The sequence below is a fragment of the Ostrinia furnacalis genome, unplaced genomic scaffold (genome assembly GCF_004193835.3).
Source record: "Ostrinia furnacalis isolate ACB-3 unplaced genomic scaffold, ASM419383v2 OfSCF1370, whole genome shotgun sequence".
In the NCBI taxonomy this organism is placed as follows: Eukaryota; Metazoa; Arthropoda; class Insecta; order Lepidoptera; family Crambidae; genus Ostrinia; species Ostrinia furnacalis.
The window spans coordinates 261,473-285,000 of NW_021131609.1; the positions used below are offsets into that span (position 1 = coordinate 261,473).

At 39.9% G+C, this 23,528-nt stretch overlaps 1 protein-coding gene across 1 annotated transcript in view; it reads right to left on the reverse strand.

Moving 5' to 3' along the window:
• Positions 1-23,528, reverse strand: part of nolo (ADAMTS-like no long nerve cord) — a 196,536-nt gene that overhangs the window by 69,891 nt on the left and 103,117 nt on the right. The window contains exons 8-11 of the mRNA XM_028304071.1: positions 19,479-19,623; positions 11,197-11,326; positions 10,552-10,667; positions 7,281-7,381 (exon numbers count right to left, since the gene is read on the reverse strand). Of these exons, the coding sequence (XP_028159872.1) occupies positions 7,281-7,381; positions 10,552-10,667; positions 11,197-11,326; positions 19,479-19,623 (492 nt within the window). The remainder of the gene's footprint in view (positions 1-7,280; positions 7,382-10,551; positions 10,668-11,196; positions 11,327-19,478; positions 19,624-23,528) is intronic.

Below are 23,528 nucleotides of genomic sequence, written 5' to 3' on the forward strand. Positions count from 1 at the left end.
ATTTATAACCAACTTTATGCTTCTTTATATTATAGTCTATCTGGGACGTGTAATGGCGCTTTTTAAAAGACGTTTTGCAAAAAATAATCACGTCACTAAAAACTAAATTCATCCGATTGAATAAAACTTAGTTAACACATTTTTTAACAATGAACGACTTATAAAAAATTTCACATTTTTTATTATTCTATGAGTATTTTTTTAAATATTATTAGTAATTATTGCACAAATAACTAATAGTCCCGTTAGCCCCTCGTCCTAAGCTAGATATTTAATTACATACAGAACCTTCCCCATTAGCCATCGTCACACTTAACTACTCCAACGTCTGCAAGCCCTAATGAATGGATCGCCACTGGAAGTTTTACCCTGTTCCTTTATAGTTGGCACCGGTGAGATTGAGCGTTCTTTTAATACACTTATATCCTTGGAAAGCTTTTTGCATTTAGAATAGGGAATTTTTAAATGTTTCATCTCTGCACTGAGCGGAGACTGCTGCTGAGAGCTTTGGTAGAGGTGGCTCAATATTGAGTATGTACGGGTTTTTAGACAACTTGACATTACTTTTGTTTGCACAATCGCAAATTGTTTCAGCAACTATTCAAATTAGCTAACAATGACTGTGGCTCAATGTTAGATTGAAGCAACAATAGTCCAGTGGTGAAGGTGTCACACTGGCCGACTGGAGATCATCCTACCATCCTAGACTGCATCCCACTTAACATCAGGTGCGATTGTGGTCAAATACCTGCCTTGTTATGCATAAAAAAAAAAGATCCAAGAAACGCTGGTTCAAACTCCGACGCAGCTGGATTATTGTGATGATTCCACTCGTAACACAAGCATACTTGTATTGTTTTAAACTTTCATTGTTACTAACAGAATAATTATTATTGATGGGATTGCTACCATGTACCTTTATTTCGGCACTGTTACTGTACTCAGTTACTCCGTGATCATGGTGCTTGCAACAGTGCCGAAATTAAGGTAGGTACATCGTAGTAATCCCGTCAATAATAATTTATTCTACAAACATACTTGTACAATTTGGACAAAGCTTACTGCGAGGGGTTAACCAAAATATTATACATAGGTAGTTGGACAACACTGACAACACTGTTTTTTGTCGCATAACGATTCAGAATCGTTGGACTATAGTAGGATTTTCCCATACAAACTACTAATAATCTTTTTTTAAAAAGGATAAAATTGTCAATCATAGAATAGTTTATCAAAGAGAATCAGAATCATATTATAGATGTTAGTAGTAGTTAGTAGCGTCGTTACACGCACTAGTTTGTCTATCCCTTAGTAAATACAACAAATTCCCTCTTCAGGCACATTACTAACAAAATACGGTTGTCTGTGCTCTTCTTAAACAAAATTCCCCGAATTTGAACTCCAGAGAAAACTAAACAATAACTATTTTCACAGTATCCAGTTAGCACAAATTGAAAGAGTACGTGCGATCACTACTAGAAGACTCGAGTACGAAAACATATCGAGGCGTAAACTTTAAAGTGTATGAAAGTATTCAGTCTGACATTGTTGAGAACCAGGTACTGAAAAGAACTTCAAGATAAACAGCGTCTTATTTTGTTGTAATACGAGCGATTTTTCTACAGATATTTGGCTTTATTCTGATGCTGTTGTACGTAGACCACTTTGTGTGCGGTTTTAGAATGTTTGGGAATGTTATTTTGAATATATTTAGGTGAGGAAAAATACCTTTTAAACTAGACTTTTCTTTGTTTTCTTTAAAGGAAAAACTGAAATTCTACTTTTCAGCTAATGCTGGCCGTCTTCTTATGATACGTCTGTATTCAAACGATGCTTGCTGAAGTGAAGCAGCAAATTGAACGCACCACGTTGAATAGAGCTCTGTGATTGGTTCGTGTGTCACCCTGTGCGACCACGCGCACTGTGAGACCTCATAGTAATGTTTGTGAATACGGGTGTTACTGTACACCCCTGAACTCTACAAGCCGAAATTAAACAAACTCTACACCTTAGTTAAATTACACATTATGTGACACAGTCGTACCGTTATTGTCACAACAACATCGTAAGGTAGAAAAATTTGTTCATTACTTTTTAAATAATATGTTCTAGTAGTATATAATAACTAGTGCTGCGCTCTGCTCATCTTGGCTCCCACACTGCTGTGCCCTCAGATTATTACAGCCATTTTAATATTTTTAACAAGCTTAATTTCGACCGAAATGACACTATTAACAAACTCAAAAACTTCCATAATTCGTGTAATATTTCAATAAAAATATCGGTTCCCAAACTCTTAATTAGAAAACTGTACGCGAACTAAACGAAGTTGGGCGAAAAACGTTCCAATTAGCGAAGTTTGGTGTTTTTCAGTTCAGCCGGTGTCATCGTGCAGCTTGTTAGTAGTTGCTGCGGCGCGTCGGTCTGTGTGTATCTTTCGAACTGGTGGTTCTCAAACTTTCTGATATAAAAACCCCAGCGGGTTTTAAAACTGCGAAATCACATCTCATATTTTTCAAAGGATCAGTGTGGGCTCTTGCTTCTTTTATGTTTATCTAACACTTAAATGCATACGATGTTAATTAAATTTAGTTTAATTTAGTTGAGTGTAAATTAAAATTACTTGGAAGATTACTTGTCGTCTTCCTGGTGAAAGGAAGGATTTACTAAAGCCCGGTCTGCGAGCACGTAGAATTTTGTCCAATGATCCCAAGCTACCCATCCTTATCGCTCGCGCGTAGTTACGCGAATAATTAGCGTAATTAGCGCGACAGCAACATAATTATGTTGCTGTCGCGCTCGCACACTCACTGCGGGCACCCGTCGCACAGTCGCGACAGCATTAGAATTACGCGCGAGCGATAAGGATGGGTAGCTTAGGGTCATTGGACGAAATTCTACGTGCTCGTAGACCGGGCTTTAGTTTGATATGAAACTCAAAGCTTTTATTGAGTACTTAGGCCCTTTCCAGGGCGCTTATTACACGTCCCAAACATAGCTTGGTGGAAGAAACTCAGTATAACTAAAATATAAATATTAAAATCCGAGATTAACATTCATTTTAGGCTGGTTTTAGTGTCACGCGGACCGTCCGGTGCGGACCCGCTCCGCACGGCCAATCTGTATGAACTTCTAGGGAGCGTTTTAGAGTAATGCGGTCCGGAGGAACCGCTCCGCTCCCTAGCAGTTCATACAGATCGGCTGTGCGGAGCGATCCTTCACTCAGTAAACACTTTTTTTCCAGCAATGTCTTTGTTTAAATTTTTTAAAGTTTTATTTGTAAACTTTTAAAATCAGATCTTACAGGGGGGAGTAAAAAATTTAGGTTGAGAACCGATGACAAAACTTGTATGAAAGACGGATTTAATGTTAAAGTTTTCTTGTAATCTGTTGTGTCAGATGTCTTGTGGTAATAGTTGTGTGGCGTTGTTGGTTTAATAATAAATTACATAGTTATTAACTGTTGTTTGCAGAAAGATCCCACCAAAAACATTTTGATGTGAAATGTTGCCAAGATGAGATCGTAATGGTAGATTTGTCAAAAAGTTATCAGATCTCATGTTAAGCCAGGCTCTGACTAAATAAATTCTACACAAATCAATCTATCAGAAGCAATCAATCAAAATGTTTGTTACGGCTGCTTCTGAAGTAGAGTCTAGCTTGACCAGCGTGAGGAGTGTAATGACTTGATGATGATGATAATAATGAGATCTAGGAACAATATGCCCTGGTCAACCTGGTCAAAATGGTGTTGGCTACATCTTCCATTTGCCTCTGGTAAAGTGAAGAATCAAGCTCCTGCAGTGGAGACACTTGATGATGATGATGATGATAATGAGATCTAGAAACAATATGCCCTGGTCAACATAGGGAGTGTAGGCCAAATCCTCCATTTGCCTCTGGTAAAATGAAGGATCGATTTCCTGCAGTGGAGACTTGATGATGATGATGACAATAATGAGATCTAGGAACAATATCCCCTGGTAAACGTTGGGAGTGTTGGCCAAATCCTCCATTTGCCTCTGGTAAAATGAAGGATCGATTTCCTGCAGTGAAGACTTGATGATGATGATGACAATAATGAGATCTAGGAACAATATCCCCTGGTAAACGTTGGGAGGGTTGGCCAAATCCTCCATTTGCCTCTGGTAAAATGAAGGATCGATTTCCTGCAGTGGAGACTTGATGATGATGATGATACTTACCCCAGACCAAGGCCCGGCCACCCAGGTGGGGCAGTCGTGCTGGTTGCACGGCTGGGTGGACCTGGGGGCTGGTGACACGCAGCCTGGCTCTGAGCTTGATCCTGTAGGACAGATGGATTAATTAATTAATTGTTTCAGTAGTCATCAAAAATATTTTGCTATAAGCTAGGCTGTAGATAATAAATAGCTTGGAATATGGCCACCAGTCGGGCTAGGGTGGAGTGAACGTCGAGATAAAATTTTTTAGAAGATTTTTAGACGACAAACGTATGGGCTTATCGTTTGAAATCGATAAAATGGCGCAATAAAAGATTATCATGGGGCGCATCCAAGGCCTACGTTATAAGTTTAAACTTTAAATGGAAAGAAGGGAACAAATTATAGCGGAAACTCAAAACGATTGAAAATACAAAAAGTAATTTTTATTTTTTATTTTTTAATCAACAACGAGGAAGCTCTTGGCCTGTATCTCACTGATGGTAAGTGACGATCAGATTGATGATAATTTTTTGTAATTGTCTAGTCACCAGTTTGTTTTGAGAATTGCAGGCTCAAATTAATTAATTTCTTGTGAATTATTCGGTTCTGATCGGAACTGACTCGGTACAAATCGGCCAAAACCAATGTTGAGCAACTCATGGATTCTGGCATTTGATAGCAGCATCGAGTTTCCAAACAGCTGAATGTTGGCGCTATATTAACCCTATCGCTCTAAAGAGTTAATTGGTTTTACTTTACACTTAGGCGTTTTACAAGGTTACTATGACGTAACTGGAGTCGCGTTGCCAACAAAATGCTAGAGGTTAACTCGATTGGTGTCCGTTTGGTTGCTATAAAAGCGGACTCAATTGGATTACCTCGGACAACTTTACCCTTTAAACTATAAGTTAACTAGAGTGACGTTTCTGCAAGTTAACGCTGCGTTCCAAGGTTGGTTTACAGTAAACTGACAAATGGGAAAGTTAGTTGCAAGCATCTACCTCATGTCAGGTGGCGGTCTCATAGAATATGATATGTTTGCTAAGAGATTTATTTATTTACTAATAAGTTCTCGAGTGGCGACCACGGGCTGGAAGACGTAGCGTGGGCAGGCCTCCTACTAGGTGGACCGACGATCTGGTAAAGGTCGCGGGAAGAGCCTTGATGCGGGCAGCGCAGGACCTCTGTACCCCCAGTGAAAAGGGATCTAACTCGACTTAGATCAAAATTGACTTTATAACATAATGTGAATCTCTGAAAAATTAGCTATTTTTGTATCTAATCGGTATGTTTCTACGACGTATAGAAAAGAAAATAATTTTGTGCCACATGATACAAGTAAGGCTTTGTGAACCAATTTTGAGTTTTTTTTCGTGTATATTGATACATGTCTACTTTTANTTAATTAGAAAACTGTACGCGAACTAAACGAAGTTGGGCGAAAAACGTTCCAATTAGCGAAGTTTGGTGTTTTTCAGTTCAGCCGGTGTCATCGTGCAGCTTGTTAGTAGTTGCTGCGGCGCGTCGGTCTGTGTGTATCTTTCGAACTGGTGGTTCTCAAACTTTCTGGTGTAAAAAGCCCAGTGGTTATAAAACTGCAAAGTCATGTCTTTGAATTTTTACTGCTTCTACTTTTCAAATGATTAGTTAACTCTTGTATCTTTTGCCCATACATTCTTCTTCTCAGTCGGTACACTTTTGTCAGTGGTCGTGGTCATCATTGTAAATCACGATGTTCCTCGCAATGCGGCGCCATTGCGCGGACTGCATACGTAATTGTTATTATACGGATTCGATTTAGTTCGATAAGTACTAAACAATAAAATTACTGGAAAGTAATGTCACTTTCCCGTTGAAGAGGAGAAAAACGAGTTTAATTTATGAATTTTGAAACGCCACAAACTTTGAGATTGTTTGGGTTCTAATAACTGAAGAGAATCTTCCAGTGACTTGGCCCACTTTTATCTTGGTCCTTGGGCCAAGTCACTGCATTGAATTTTTAAATATTTTTTCTTCCAGCAACTTCAAGATTCTAGAGTAGATTTTTGTTAATTTGGTTTTTAATTTATTAATAAAAACTAATATAGGGTTTGAGAATCGATGGCAAAACTTGTATGAAAGACGGATTTAATGTTAAAGTTTTCTTGTAATCTGTTGTGTCAGATGTCTTGTGGTAATAGTTGTGTGGCGTTGTTGGTGTAATAATACATTATTTAGTTAGCTGTTGTTTGCAGAATAAACTATCCCACCAAAAATATTTTCATGAAGATGTTTCCAAGAATGAGACCGTAATGGCTAGATTTGTGAAAAAGTTATCAGATCTCATGAAGTCCAGCTAACATTACTCCCAAGGCAATCCAGTTTTAAGAGTTTCAGTACTTTCAGTTATGCAGGATCCCGTAAAACTGGACTGTCGTGTGATCAGAAAATAAATGTGTGTTCAAAATTCGAATTACAAATTCGAACGGATCGGTTTTTTGTAGGACACTGTAAACGGGATAGTTCGAGTGAATAAACACGTATACAAGGTACTAAACGGGACTCTAAAAAAACGGGATGTCTCCGGGGGAATAAGCCCGTACTCTACAATTCCTAAACAAATTCTATACTTTAGTCAAAATTTGTAATACGATTGTTTCATTATTATTCCCGCTAACCCCACGTTATCTAAAATTATATAACTCAAAGGTGACTGACTGACTGACATAGTGATCTATCAACGCACTACCCAAACCACTGGACGGATCGGGCTGAAATTTGGCATACAGGTAAATGTTATGACGTAGGCATCCGCTAAGAAAGGATTTTTTGAAACTCCACCCCTAAGGGGGTAAAACGGGATCCACGCGTACGAAGTCGCGGGCAGCCGCTATTAGCTAAATAAAATGCGAAATAGCGTTCCTCAGTTCGCGAGTCAGTCAGTCCGACACCTTTGGGCTATAAATTTGTCGCCTCAAAACCCGATGATGATGATAATAGGTGAAACGCAGGCCGCTACCAATCGATCAACATGGAAAGCATTGGGGGAGGCCTATGTTCAGCAATGGACGTCCTATGGCTGAAATGATGATGATGATGATGATAATAGGTACTTACCCCAGACCAAGGTCCGGCCACCCAGGTGGGACAGTCGTGCTGGTTGCACGGCTGGGTGGACCTGGGGGCTGGAGACACGCAGCCTGGCTCTGAGCTTGATCCTGTGGGATAGATGGATTTATTAGTAACTTGTTTTAGTAGTCATCAAAAATTTTTGCTATAAGCTAGGCTGTAGATAATAAATAGCTTGGAATATGGCCACCAGTCGGGCTAGGATAGGTCGAGATAAAATAATATCGAAGATTTTTAGACGACAAACGTATGGGCTTAACGCTTGAAATCGATAAAATGGCGCAATAAAAGACTATCACGGCGCGCATCCAGCTTTAATTTAAGGCGTAGGACTGGGACCTCAAACATATTGAAAATTCAAAAAATGATAAATTGATGATTATTTTTTGTAATTGTCACCAGTTTGTTTAGTCTAGGCGCAGACCACCGACTATTAGTTGGCCCATAGTTGGTCCCGATTCTAATTTGTATGAAGAAGCGGCCGATACCAAATCGGTGTAATGTGCGCACTTTCATACATCTCCATACTGATCAACAGCCCGACCCAACTATCGGCCAACTAAATGTCGCTGGTATGCGCCTAGGCTTAGAGAAATTCAGGCTCGAATTTAATAAGTTGCTGGTCAAAAACATTTGATTCTGATAGGAATTGACTTGTTTAAATCAGCCAAAAACGATGTTAAGCAGCTCATAGAGTATGGCATTTGATAGCAGCATCGAGTTTCCAAACGCTGAATAGTAGTGCAAAATTAACCCTATCACTCTAAAGAGTTAATTGGTTTTACTTTACACTTAGGCGTTTTACAAGGTTACTATGACGTAACTGGAGTCGCGTTGCCAACAAAATGCTAGAGGTTAACTCGATTGGTGTCCGTTTGGTTGCTATGAAAGCGGATTCTATTGGATTACCTCGGACAACTTTACCTTTTAAGCTATTAGTTAACTAGAGTGACGTTTTTGCAAGTTGACACAGCGTTTCAAGGTTGGTTTACAGTAAACTGACAAATGGGAAAGTTAGTTGCAAGCATCCTTTACACATTGGTCGATCTCACAGAATACGATAACAAAAAATTACACCGCTATTCATAATTTCTTATACACCATAGGGATCTTCTGCGATAATACACGAACAATTATATCTTTTTATTAGTAAATCTGTTTTTATTAGTATGGTGGTTTATATGTAAAGTCTCTCACTAAAGCGATGGCTTTGAGTGCTGCCTGGATGACACTCAGTATGTAAATATTGCGCTTTTAGTACGCCTGTTCTATATTGTTTAGTGTACACATGATTATAGCAAGTTTTCAGCTTGAAATACTGTTGCAAACCTCCCAAAGCTTTCACTTTGCTCGAATTGTTTAGAATAGACGCCCGCTCTCGTTCCAGAGTCCATCTTAGAGCCGTCAGTAAACCAGATTAGGTTGTCTTGTTAGGATCTTAATCCTCTTTTTAACCGACTTCAGCTTTTTTTAAATCTGTTTTTATTTAGGGACTTTTGTCCAACATGTGTCCTCTTTTCCAGTCATCGCTTGTTGGTATCATAATCTAAGGATCTATTTACAAGTTCTTACCAGGCTCGTAAGTGTCGGCCCGCGTGACGTTAGCAGAGCGCGCGCATAGCACGCGGCGCGTGCGCTCGCCGCCGCCGCACGACACGCTGCACGATGACCACTCGCCGACGTACCATCTGATAAAAATAAATGATAATTACATGTTAAGGTCTTATGAGGTTTTAATATTTTCTTTAGGCTTAAATTCAGCTTAGGGAATGCATCTGTATCTGAATTTCAGGATTGACTGTAATAAAAAATTATGCAGTGAAGGTTGAGTAGTTTCGGGGATAGTATGACTTTCTTAGGCCCGATTCTACCAAAATTTTATCCGAGAATATCTCCTGGTATAACTGGCACGTTGACAGTTTCAGTATGGGAAAAATGTCAAAACTGACGATTTATTCTGAGATTAATATTTAGGTACTCTTATTTGGTCGAATCCCAAAATTTTCCCATTTAAAATAAAAATGGGAAAATCCATTTTATTAGCCTTGTCACTATCAAATCTTCTACGTGTGTTAGTTGGAATGCTATGTGTTTGCTGCTCTTAAACAGGTGAACCGATTTGGAAGAAGCTTTTTTTTGTAAAAGCACGTTTTCTAGCAGACATTAGACGACATGTTTATTTCAGTCATTTCACGGTCATCTTTTGTTTTGATCTTCTCTTGGTCAGACTTCAGTCTTTGACGATACAAAATTAAAGTTGTTGCAGATTTTTTTAGGGGTACATAATATTGCTTTTGCATCCATCTTGTATCGCAAATACTCACTTGTAAGGACAAGGGTGCGTGTTACACCTGACGACCGACGCCTGCGGCTTGCTGGACGCGTCGCAGAGTTGCGTCGGCGCATCGGACCCGGTCAGCCGGTCGCGACACACTGCTAGCGACATCTTGTAGCCTGAAACAAACTCTGTGTTAGACTGGTTTGGGTTTAATTTCGGTTATTGCATCCTAAATCCTTGTAGTACCTGCCTAATGAAAGTACAAATTGTTCTAGACCAGCGCGCAGACATTTATTATTGTAGGGTAANCATTCATTGTGGAAAACCTTGGGGGAGGCCTTTGTCCAGCAGTGGACGTCATTTGGCTGAAACGAACGAACTAATAAACTCTTGGTAGCGGTCTGCTTCTGGCGCAAGGTCGTCTGTGCAACTTATTGGACGTCCTACGCTGTTCTTACCGGTACGTGGCCTCCATTCCAGAACTTTGCTGCCCCATCGGTCTTCAATTCTGCCTGCTTTGTACCCTGTCTATTGCCACTTCTGCTTGCTCTTTCGGGTTATGTGAGCAACTTTTAATTAACTTAGCTAACTGGAAATCATTGGGGGAGGCCACAGATCACAGAAACCAAAGGGAGATGTGCCTAGGGGGCGGGGCCGGTGTCGCAGCAATATGCTCAAAAACAGAACACATTGCTCGTGACAGCAATGATGACAGCACTGACGTCATAATGTAAACAGTTTACATTGCTTGCGTAGTAGGTACTAAAGATCTTTCGAACGTTGAGTACTGATACTACAGTGGATAATGAACACAATAATTTTGATTACGTTGTGTGTGTGAATTTCTAATGCGACACTGAGTTGCGAACACAACGCATTACTTAGTTGGCATCTCTTTATATCTCTATGGGGGAGGCCTGTGTTTAGCAGTGGACGTCCTATGGCTGATATGATGATGATGATGATGACTAAAGTTCTTACCAGGCTCGTAAGTGTCGGCCCGCGTGACGTTAGCAGAGCGCGCGCATAGCACGCGGCGCGTGCGCTCGCCGCCGCCGCACGACACGCTGCACGATGACCACTCGCCGACGTACCACCTGATGGAAAGAATGAAATGTGAAATTAACCCTTTCAGTACCAACGAAACTACATAGACACAATATGAATAAAATATTGTTACCGGGTCTCATGTGGTCTCGAGTTCCACTAGTTAAGAAAACTTTCGTATTTTTGAAGACTATAACGGAATCCTTCTGCAACATCAAAATAGTCAAGATCTGGAGCTTGAATGCAATAGAAACTCAAATAGTGAACACTGATGGCATGGCCACCATGATTTGATAAACGTCAAAAATGTAGCCGTTTATAGGGCTCACATTTTTCCTTATCTTTTGGGACCTACTGTTGCATAGTCTCGCGGATTTTTAAGTATTTTGTGGGTCACGAAAATTATAGGACCGTGGCAAAACATGATGGTTTTTCTGACGCACTTTCAAACAAACTCGGGAGCGTTTGGTACCAAGTCCAAATAAAATAATTAAGGCATTACATTTCTGTCTTAAACCAGATTCTATAGAAATTTGCCCATTATCCTTTTGTTTGTAGTCTGTGTTACAATATACTCACTTGTAAGGACAAGGGTGCGTGTTACACCTGACGACCGACGCCTGCGGCTTGCTCGACGCGTCGCAGAGTTGCGTCGGCGCATCCGACCCGGTCAGCCGGTCGCGGCACACTGCTAGCGACATCTTGTAGCCTGAAACAAACTCTGTGTTAGACTGGTTTGGGTTAAATTTTGCATCCTAAATGTTTATGTTTTGATCCAAGTAGTATTAATACTTATCTAATGTAAGCACAAGTCGTTCTAGACCCACGTCTAGAGACTTATTATCGTATGTAATGAGTTCGTTTCGTATTTGCATGGAAGTTACAGTTTTCATCAATAAATTCATCATTGTCAGGCAGGTGTGGCCCAAATTTTTTTCTATATGCCTCCACGATTATTTATTTTATTTGATTTTTGTTAGTGTTTGAAATAATAATACTTTCTATAAAAGTATCATTTCATTAGATTAAAAGTTTTGTACGTTAGTTTTCACAACTCAAATCCAAATTAATTCCAGAAACCATTGAAAATCACTTCAGCGCTCCAATCTCACGCTTTTTAAGCTCCAAATCTTTAAAAATAGGTGTTGTACGACCATTCACCCTAAATCCAGTGTTCGAGTTGCCATTCTAAGGCTTTTGGACAGTCAACAGCTATAAATAGTCTCCAATAAACGTCGCAGTCGGCCCTCGAGGGGCGAGGAGTGGGCATTTTGTCTCACTTCTACAGATTTGACCGAGTGTACTTTTGTTCTTGTGTTCTGAGAATGGGTACGATCGGTTTTTGAGAATTGTAAATAGGTTCATGACATCTGTAGGTATATTTAGACATTGTATTAAGTGGATGTCACAAAAGTTAGTTCTCTTGGCCGTGATTTTTAAGCCTAGGCGCAGACCACCGATTTTTCATCGGCCGATAGTTTAGTCGGGCAGTTAATCAGTATGGGCATGTATGGAAGTGCGCACATTACGGCCGATTCTTCGTACAAATTAGATTCGGGCCCAATTATCGGCCAACTAAAAATCGGTGGTCTGCGCCTAGGCTAAACGTGTTGATATTGTGTTTCAGAGCAGATTTTAATACATTTTATAAATTACCCACAACGAGGAAGCTACATGAAAAAAAAGCCTGCATGAAAAAAAGGTAAGTCTGTCACTATAACAATGATGTCAGCATTGGTGTTTCCGTCAGTTGAAGGTAAGATAGGCAGTTCCTCTATGATTAAGGATTCTGGGTGAAGGTCGCTTCCACCTTCGGCCGACTACTTTTCATCAGGTGAGATGCAGGCCAAGAGCTTCCTCGTTATGGATAAAAACTCCCACGTGATAAAACATTGTGTAAACATGATCTTTACCTAAGTACTTACGCAAATTGCAATTAATCAGATTTTTCAATGCTCGGAAAAAACTTCTATTTTTCCCAGCTTCAACGTTTCCTTTATAGGCTTTTGAGGTATATTAGTTTACCTAATCACCGATTAAACACCAGCGAGATGGTTCCCTTTGAATAAATAAATACATAAATATGCTAAGCGACCCTATTTCGCCCGGCTGGCGTTGAACTCCGAACTTTGGGTTTTTGTGCGTGTACCGCGAAATAGCGGATTTGGTTTACAAATTAATTGAAGTTTATTTGGTTTTAAGCATTATAATATTGATAGAGCTATTATGGCCCCTTGAAGAATGGCTGCAGCTTATGGCTTAATAGTTCGTCATATATGTACTAAACTGACTTGCGTTTGCTTGAATTTTGTCCGTCATAGAAACAACTAACTACTTACTCTTACATATTGTTCATTTTTGAAATAATTAGTACATAATTAAGACTATTATGAACTGTGAAGCTTAAAACTGTCTTCATACTTATTAGTTAATTCTCAATTTTTAGTTATTTCAATCATTAAAGAAAATAGAGCGTCTTTTACATTGAACAGCCCACCAAACCTCATATATTTGTTGTAAAATACTTAGTACCCGTTTACCACTATATGTATGATGTCATAGTGTTTGGTTTATCTTTCACTGTGGTGGTTCGTACTTTGGCAGCTGCTCATCACACTTAAACTTGCCCTTAGTGGGATTTGACCCCGCAACCGCTGCTAGCTTTGGTTTTGGTAAGCGAATCATCAGGCGATCTTTAGGTGTAGTTTTTTGATCCGTAGTCGTCAAATAACCAACTATTACAATGTAAAGTGCAAGACAAAGCAGAATATGTTTTTCGAACGATTATTAGCTTGTCTTTTAGTTTTATTTTACATTTTATTTACATTTATCCATTGGTAACATTTGACAATTGCTTATTTTGACCACAGTTCAACAAAATGGGCTTTAGTGTATTATAAACCATTATAATGATACGATAACTGCTCAAATTGCTAATAGCGGTTAGAACTAGTTATCCCATTTTAACCCTATCTCACTCGTGTGCGTATCAAATGAGCCGTGAGTGTGTCGGGGTCAAATGCGGCGTTCGGCGGTCGCATGCCTCGTTTCAGCTCACTCACTCAAACCACTCAAAACTAGAGTCACTCAATAGTTTCCTGACCGAGCAGTTGGATCAGATTTCGTTTGTGTTTATAGAATTAATTGCAGAATAAAATGTTTTTGTTATTTAAGTAATCTATGTAATTAATGACCGCTGTTTGTCCCTATGTATGCTCAGATCTTTAAAATTGTGCATCGGATTTTGACGCGTTTTTTTTTTAATAGATGAGTGATTCAAGAGGAAGGTTTATGTATACTCATCACCCGTGCGAAGCCGTGGCCGGTCGCTAAGTAGTAGAGGTAGGGGATAAAATAGACCTATTGTTTTCTTCTGTAAAGTATAAATGGACAGATGTCACTGTAGCCAGTTGGTACAAAGAAAAGAGCATAACTAGCCATGAAAAGTCTATTACTAAGGCTGAGTTACACCATCACAGTCAAAAATCTGTCAACTCTTTACAAAAATCACCAGTAATTGTAATAGTTACTGTTAAAGTGGTGCAACTCAGCCTAACACATTAACATGTTCTTGACATGTATCTTTATGTTTTTATGGAAAAGAGCTGTCATACGAATACGAGACATTAAAATAAGATATAGGCTCTTTTCCATATAAAGGATTGAGGTCGCCGTACTATTCAATTCAATTGCCAACCACTATCATCATACCTAATCCACAGTATTATAGGGTTAATTGTGAACGCTTAGAATCCGATTGGTTGGGTCAAATATCCATTGTTAGCGTCCGCAAACGCTAACCCTACCCTTAGATGGGGTCTGGGAGACCCGCCATTCACAGGGTTAGGGATGATACACACTGATAGAAAGCTTTTGTGGAATAAAGCATTCATGGCATTAATCCCTTTTCCCATCAGTGCAACTACTGTAGTCTATCAACAGCTTAGCTGTTAATGAAATGAAACTACTAAAGAGTAGATAGTCCCAGGGATAGCTGTTTTAAATCAGCTATCCCAGGGATAGCTGTTTTAAACCCAGAAACGAATTTGGTCAGAAAGTCAGAATAATGTAGCAGGGTGAGGAATAATGTAGCGGGAAGAGCCTGGATGCGGGCAGCGTAGGACCGTGCATTGTAGAAAACCTTGTGGGAGGCCTTTGTCCAGCAGTAGATGTCGTTTGGCTGAACGAACGAATGTAGCAGGTCAGTTTGTACTTTTAACGGCTACGTTTTTGTACCATAGAGTTTTCTCTGACAATCTGTTTTGTCATGAATCTTTAGTATCATGAAGATATTGATTAATTCCTCATAAACCATTATCAGTCTATTTAATTTTATTAACATAGATAGAAATGGCGCGTGTTGAGAGAGGCCTAACTTAGGTTGATCGCATCCACATTCTGCCCTTTGCAAGTCATCACTTAGCTAGAGAACGTCCTACACTACGCGTCAGTTTGTTACCATCGGTAAACTGTGGTCATACCTATGATAGAAGAAGTGAGAACTTCTAGAAGTTTGCATCAGTCTTACAAAATAATTTCGGCTCATTACTCACTGCTACGTGTTTAATCTTTCGTCAACTTTTTCTCCGCTATAACAAAACTACGTATCCAATTGATAGGACTGAAAGAACTACAATTTACAGCACCAGTGTGAGCTGGACTTTATATAATCCAATTGTTAATTCAGTGTCGGGGCCCATTGATAAATTGGAGCTGTCACACCCGGCTGTCAGGATTACACGCCGCCAGAATCATTGTTGCTGTTTTTACTGATGGATGAGGGTACTAACGGTCTTTATTACCGTGCCTAGGCAAAAATGGGAATTAAAGCTTCAAGTTCTGTATTAAAAATACGAAGATTATCCTTTACGCTGCAGTGTTTGTACGTTTCAGCCAAATGACGTCCACAGCTGGACATTATTTGGGCTGCATCTCAACTAATGGAAGATGATGATCAGACTGAAGGTGGAAGCATAGATAACAAAAATATAAATAACTTAGCCAACGCTAAGAGATGTGTTAACATACCTGAATATTTTCTTAACATTGTGCAATTTCTGGCTTAAGTCTTTCACCAGCGCAAAATGTCACCACTGCCCTAACAAAGCATTAACTACCATTTGTTTTTAATTCACAATAGTGATTAACAGCAGCCCGCCGCGCCCGGTCCAATACATTACAGCAACATTGTTAATTGCCGGGCCTCGTAATTTATATCTAGAAATCCGACATTAGTCGAAGCGTCCGATAAATCACGGGAATTCCTTTTGTCTCCGACTAGGCGCCAAGCAACAGTTTCTCAAGGGGGCGGTGTAGACGAGCTACTGAACTAGGACAACAATATGATTTTCACTTGGAAAAGTCAATTTAAACGGGACTATTCCCACCTCTCGTTCCTACCGCTGCAACTCTTGTGTAGCCAGGATCTACATCTGAAGTCTACTGTTTGAAAAATGGGTAAGCTCCGATACCCAGTCCAATAAATTCTACCATGGATTGATGACCAGCGTGGGAAGTGTAGCCAAGATCCTCCATTTGCTTCTGGCAATTCAATCACCAGGTCATAAGTGTCCACTGAAGGAGCAGGGCCCTCGCTAATTTACTAGAGCTACCACTAGCCCGAGATCCGCAGGAGAACCAAAGTAACCGACATAGCTCGTAGAGACGATGGCCGTTGGGGCAGGAAATTTCTCGAGTGGCGACCACGGGCTGGAAGACGTAGCGTGGGCAGGCCTCCTACTAGGTGGACCGACGATCTGGTAAAGGTCGCGGGAAGAGCCTGGATGCGTGCAGCGCAGGACCGTTCATTGTGGAAAACCTTAGGGGAGGCCTTTGTCCAGCAGTGGACGTCATTTGGCTGAAACGAAACGAACCACTAGCCAGGCGGGTTGGCGAGTACTGAATCTGAGGTTCGCATACTTGTTTCTTAATCCACTTTTATGACATCCATGAGAAGACTAGGAGTGGTCCTGTTCTACTCAGTTGGAATGACACTGCGATTATTTTTTCATTATTCGATTAGACATTAGGGTAAAAACTAACGACCTTCGAAGTTCAAATTCAAGACTGACACCGTTGGGCCATTGTTGCCCCAGAATTTGGCAACTATTTCAGAAATTCTTCGTTTACAATCGCTCGTCTGCCCACCCGTCCGCCGGCTAAATTTGCGAGGCCCAATTCTAATTAAGAACCCCTGAAAGATGAATTCCCCGATAAGAATTAGCACTTGAGGCGTTGGAGTAATTTGTTTTGCTGCCCTGTAGGGCGGATTGAGACGCTGATCCATTGATGCGAGTCTATTTTGATGATGAAAGGCTGCCGAAACAAAAGCTTTTGAAAACAAGTATAAATGGAAGCAAATGGTTTATTTGAATGCGTTCAGAAATGGTTGAGTATCTTTGCTTGTCAGTTGGATTCCCAAAATAACTTGAGGAGAAATAACTGTTCTTTTTCTAGCCTTTTGTGGATTGCCTTTTGTTTTTGCAATCAAGTGAATAGGTCTAAGTAAATCTACCTTTCACAATAATTCTTCAGGTTCGTATAGTGACCTTCATACAACCTTTTAATCCCATTCACCCCCTTAAGGGTTGAAGTTTGAAAATTCCTTGCGTATTTCTCGTAGACCTAAAAAAAGCAGGTTCTCAGGTTCTATCAGATTAATCTATAGGATCTGAATAATTATTGTGAAAAGTAAATCTACCTATTTAATTCAAAACTAACTCGATGGTTTTATAAAATCCCAGTTTTCAAAATGCGATATCAAGTTTGCAAACGAAAGAGGAAAGTAAAATGTAACGGATTATTACTAGGGTAATTTCCCCACACCGGGGAAAAAACGCCACTTACATTTGCGAAAACTCTCATTATAATAAAAGAAACGAAATATGAAAATGTAATGCAGCACGAAGGGGCGCAATAACAATAATATAAACCTTGCGAGATATACAGGGTGGTTGATACATCAGGCTTTAAAAGCTTTCCTTTAAAATACGTACAGAGATACGACTAGTTTATAAACTTTCGTCTACCTTACGTATTATTTTCACTTTGTGTTTAAATTAGAAACTATACAAATTTTAAGTCACCAATTTCCCATAGTAACCCATCTTAAATAATAAATAAAAAGTAAAAAAACTAAAACCCAACTACGACAAAAAACGACGCTAAAAAAGTATAAAACAAGATTTTCAGAATACTGAACTGAACAAAGTTGCTAATGTAGTTGCATAGTAATTTTCATGTTTGGAAAACCGCAGTCACACGTTGTCAAAGTGCTACGGTAGGTAGGTATATGTAATCATTTGTCAAATTCTGATAAGTAGTTTAGAAGTTACGAGGGAGCAGATGAACATACATACATACATACATACATACATAGCCTGTCAAAATCATAACCCTCCTTTGGCTTTGCCGTAGTCGGGTAAAAACATTTTAAAAGAGGGCAAAATGATAATATTGCACTGTTTCAACAAAACTAATTTCGGGTTCGTTGTAAAGACCTTGTACCGTATCCCTAAGCAAATAACTGATTTGATTTGAATATCAAACGATTAAACATACCTAAGTGTTACACCCTGCATAAACATTTCAAACTGCACTTTTTAAACAGCAAGAAAAATCTCGATATGGGTTTTAAATATTTAAGCTTGAAAAAGCAGAGTTAGCGGAGCAGAATAACATTATTACGGTGCTTGCTGGTTTCTCCCGGAATGGCAATCGCTTGGTTTTCACTGAGGATATCGGAATTTTCCCATTTAAAGATTTCGCAGATCCAGGGTGTAAGTATTTAGTTATGTTCAATAAGATTTTATATACAGACTAGCGGCCGCCCGCGACTTCGTACGCGTGGATCCCGTTTTACCCCCTTAGTTTCGTAAAATCCTTTGTTAGCGGATGCCTACGTCATAACATCTACCTGCATGCCAAATTCAGCCCGATCCGTCCAGTGGTTTGGGCTGTGCGTTGATAGATCACTATGTCAGTCAGTCAGTCACCTTTGAGCTATATATTTATATGACAGACGTGGGAGCTAAGATACTTTTAAATGAAATGAAAAAGAAAGATGGAAGGAGTTTTGAGAACTTAGTTTATTACACCTATTCGTTAAATAAAAATAAGGAGCGCGGTAGGTTAAATGCGCTCTGAAGTCGTATTTGCGTGTGAGTTTTTATTTTTCACTGTCAAAAAGTGAAGCTTAGGAAGCTAGATTTAGTTATTTTGTTGCTGATCTCTGCTTCATCATCATCATCATCTGTCTTTGAAAATATAGCCGAGATCGTACATGACGTCTGTCAAACGTCCGCTTGGCACACAAGACATTCTGATTCCACTGCTGCCTTCTTTTTAAGGTAATCCTTCTTTGCCGATCATTCGCAAACCCGTTTAAATCACCTTTCATTGATTGTGCGGCAGATATGAATAGCTCACTGACAGCTTGCTATATCCATTATTTTGGTCTGCTGCACTAAGGTCTTTCTTAGTGTGAGGTGTTAGGGCTATTAAAACTTCCAACAAATAACTAAGCATTTTACCAACCTCCACCGCAGGTAGCCGAGCACACGTAGACCCGTCACAGCGGGAGCACGTAGACCCGTCACCACCACAGACGCCGGCAACTGGCAATTTTGCGACTGTATCGATGCAGCATCGCGAGTTCGCGACTTCATACGTTCGGACGCGGTATCAGAATTGCGCGTTTTAACAACTGCTGTCGCTGCGTGGAGCTTTGGTGTTTTGCGCGGTGTATAATGTGTAGTGGCTGCATTCAGCTTCTAATAAGCGGCTAAGTCGCCGATTGCCGATGCTAAAATTTAAGACCATTTTTGCTGTGGCTGTGGCTCTAACTAAAATCGTTTACCAACCTCCACCGCAGGTAGCCGAGCACAGCGAGCCCGGCGTGGCCAACCAATGGTAACGAGGGCGGGAGCACGTAGACCCGTCTCCACCGCAGACGCCGCACTCGTCCACCCGTCGGGTCGATCCGACCCGCAAGTCGCAACCGACGCGCTGTGGACAAAAATGTATGATGAGATAAGGTAAAAACAAATTAATGTGTGATGTATACGGAGCTGAGACGTGGTCGCTTACTATGGGCCTCAAAAGAAGGCTCAAGGTCACCCAAAGGGCGATGGAGTGTGCTATGCTCGGAGTTTCCCCACGATCGGAGTGATCGAATCAGAAATGAGGAGATACGTAGGAGAACCAGTGACTGACATAGCCCACAGAATCGCTAAAATCAAGTGGCAGTGGGTGGGGCACATAGCTCGTTGAGCTGATGGCCGCTGGGGCAGGAAAGTTCTTGAGTGGCGACCACTAGTCGGAAGACGTAACGTGTTCAGGTCTCCCACTAGGTGGACCGACGATCTGGTGAAGGTCGCGGGAGGTGCCTGGATGCGAGCGGCGCAGGATCGGTCTTCGTGGAAATCATTGGGGGAGGCCTTTGTCCAGCAGTGGACGACTTTCGGCTGAAACGACGAAGCGGGTACAACGGGGTCCACGCGTACGAAGTCGCAAGCGGCCGCTAGTTCAAAATAAAAATCTTTATCATTATAGGTCTAGTCTACTGCATAATTATTGAATCAGTTCTTAAAGTATGGGAGCGGCAGGTCACAAAAACTTACTTCTGTGCCGCTCCCTTAGGTACCTCAAGTACTGACGACTGAGTTAAGACCGTATGTACGCCTTTTCCTGGGCAAGTGCCCTAGTATAGTATAAGTATACTATACATGTCCCAAATATAGATTTCCCTACCAACACTTCGAGACAACATTGGTGCTGAAAAGAAGTGGCGGAAAAAACTCACGCCCGTTTTCACCATCAATCCCTAATTTTTAAGTGACCCCTATGACACCAATATTCCTGTTTGTGTTACCATAGGGGTACCTTAAAAATTAGGGATTAATGGTGTGAAAACGGGCGTCATTCATCTTCTCTATAAGAAGATTCCAATTTATTAATCAGTGTGCTTACCATGGGTTAACGTTAGGTGTTCTCGCTAGCGACTGCGTAAAAAAATGTCATTAATTGTTTGACATATTGTGCAGCGCCCCTAGCGGCTACGAGGTAGCGTTTCTTAACTTTCAAGAAACAAAATCTTCATAGAGATTTTTGACGTACCTACTCGCTAGCGAGCACACCACCTATCGTAAACTCATGGTAGGTACACTGGTGATATTTCGTGTACTGTCTGAGAAATGATCAATGAGGGTCATAGCACGTCATAGCTATGTCGGTAATCTGACTTGTAAGTAACCCTTGATCCCTGACGTCAAACGTCCCTCTGAAGCTCCAAAACATATTTTTTTCCAGCCTTTAATATCCTAACCAACTCTGAACAAAATGCTAACCAATCCATAACATTCTTCACCACTTTAGCCAAATCGGCAATGGTAGCGAATTTATGCTCCAAAATACGAGAAATCAGTTCTATCTACCGTTATAAATTACCTCTATATGTACAAATGACATAGCTCATCACTTATTCGTAGTCTCTGAAATCGAGTAGAGAGTCGCTCCGCACAAATGTGGTGAAATACCCCGATTATCATAATAAAGTAGGGTGCTCCGTCCCTTTTTGGTCCACGATCAGCCCGAAAGTGCGAAAAGGCTAGGTAGTATCGATTTTGCTTTTATTTTTATTGGCATAGTAATGTATTTTAAATGTAGGTTTCGCTGTTAAAATAAAACATTACAGCGGTTTTTGGGTCGTGAATATGTGATGGGCTTTGTCTTTTTAAGATGTTTTTAGTTCGGTCGATCTAAAACTAACTGGCTATTTCGAGGGCCGCCGATATCGACCGACCTGAATGACTTTGTTGCTGCCATAAATAAATAAGTATGATACAGATAATGGGTCACTAAACTTTGCCCAATCGCCCGGAATTAATGGAGTACATTATTTATTGTGGTGTATAGGTATATAAACCCATCTGAGGCCACATAGATTGAATTCAATAGCTTTTACTGTGGGTTACTCCACGTTATGCTATTGTTATTTTCAAGGTCTGAATTTTAAAGTACAGCAACGAGTTATTTAGGTTGGAGTACATTTTCTGACAACCTTGATACACCACCATAGCACCAGCATTTAGATCCATCTTAGGATGGTTGAGACCGCCACAGTGTAACTAGTTCTTTAAATATCTTCAAGCTTGCAACGTCCCAGCCAAAGTGGACTACAATTTGTTATGTGAACTTCTTGGCATTCGAACTTATAACCTCCAGATTGAGAGCTTCAGCATCATCATCAGCCTTTTATAGTCGTTCATTGCTAAATACCCGCCACTTTACCCTGTCTTTGGCTTGTCATTTCTAGCTTCTGCAAGTCGTCACTCTATCACATTATCTGGAGGTCGCGAGGATCTAATCTTGTAATCTCAAATTAAATAGACAATAATGATTAAATATTGAGTAAAATCATAAAGAATACAAAGTTTTCTGATTAAATTACGAAACACGAAAAGTACAATATTTGAATTTTACAACGGCCCTAAATATATGCCACGTTACTGGTACACCCCCGTTATGAAGTCGCGCCGAGTGTGTACCGGCGCGGCATACATCAGGCGCTCAACTTGCGCTGCCTTACGTAGATACTGCCATAGAATATTCATGGGGAAACAATGTGCTGGCTTTATGATTTTACAGATTGGGAATTTAAAATTTAGGTGCTTGGTTTCTTAGCCATAACTTTCACACCCCGCAGACGTCAGACTTTTAGTCGGCCGATAGTTAGGCCCGATTATAATTTGTATAAAGAATCGGCCGATACCAAATCGGTGTAATGTGCGCTGTTTCATGCATCTCCATACTGATCAACAGCCCGACCCAACTATCGGCCAACTAAAAGTCGGTGGTGTGCGCCTAAGCTCAGTCGGCCGAAAGTTGGGTCGGGCTGTTAATAAGTATGGGCAATGGACATGTAAGTGCGCACTTTACACCGATTTGGTATCGGCCGATTCTTCATACAAATTGGAAGCCGACCAAACCATCGGCCGGCTCTGGTCAATATTAATTTGATTTCGTATTCTTAGATATTTTTCAATTCAATAGAGACTTACTCTGGAACTTATTATAAGTTCTTATTAAAATATTCATGAATAACTTAGAATATTTCTTTGGCGATTTACCTAAGTATTTATTAATAAATACCTTAGGTGTATTTGGAAGACTTACTCATAATGTTCTTTAATGGAAATTGTAGTCTAAAAACCAAAATTTAAATAAGTAGCTAAGTATTTAGTTAGATATTAAAGTAATATCTAACTAAATAGAACTAACTAAAAAAGAAATATTCTAAGTTATTCATAAAATTCTGTACCTACTAATAGATTCAAAGTAAGTAGGTAGTTAAAATATTGGAATGTATTTGAAAACTTTTTTGCAATTAATATGTTTAATGGAGTGTCATTCAATAAAGCAATAATGTATTATTGTATTTTTATGCTACTATGATTTAATAGGAAAAAGACAAAATAATTTTGTCCAGTAGTGGACGTCATTTGGCTGAAAAGAACGAACGAACAATAAATATTTTTAAGGCTGAGTTGCACCTTATTTTAACAGTTTATTATTTTAATAGTTTTAATTGTTATAGTTATTGTTATAACCGGTGTTTTTTGTATGGAGTAACAAACGTCAAAAATCTGTCAAACTCCATACAAAATGCACCGGTTATCGTCATAGTTACTGTTAAAGTTAGGTGGTGCAACTGAGCCTTAGTATCATATAACATTTTTTAGTTATACTCGTAATAGAAATAGGAAGAGTCCACTACTTAAAAAAAAAACTTGATGACAGTATAAATAAAGCCTTGTCATTAAGTAGTTCCAAAGGCCTCAGATTACAGAATTCCATCTGCTGTCCATTGTATCTTTACACTCCTGATCTCACCTGCCATCTCTTCCCACCTG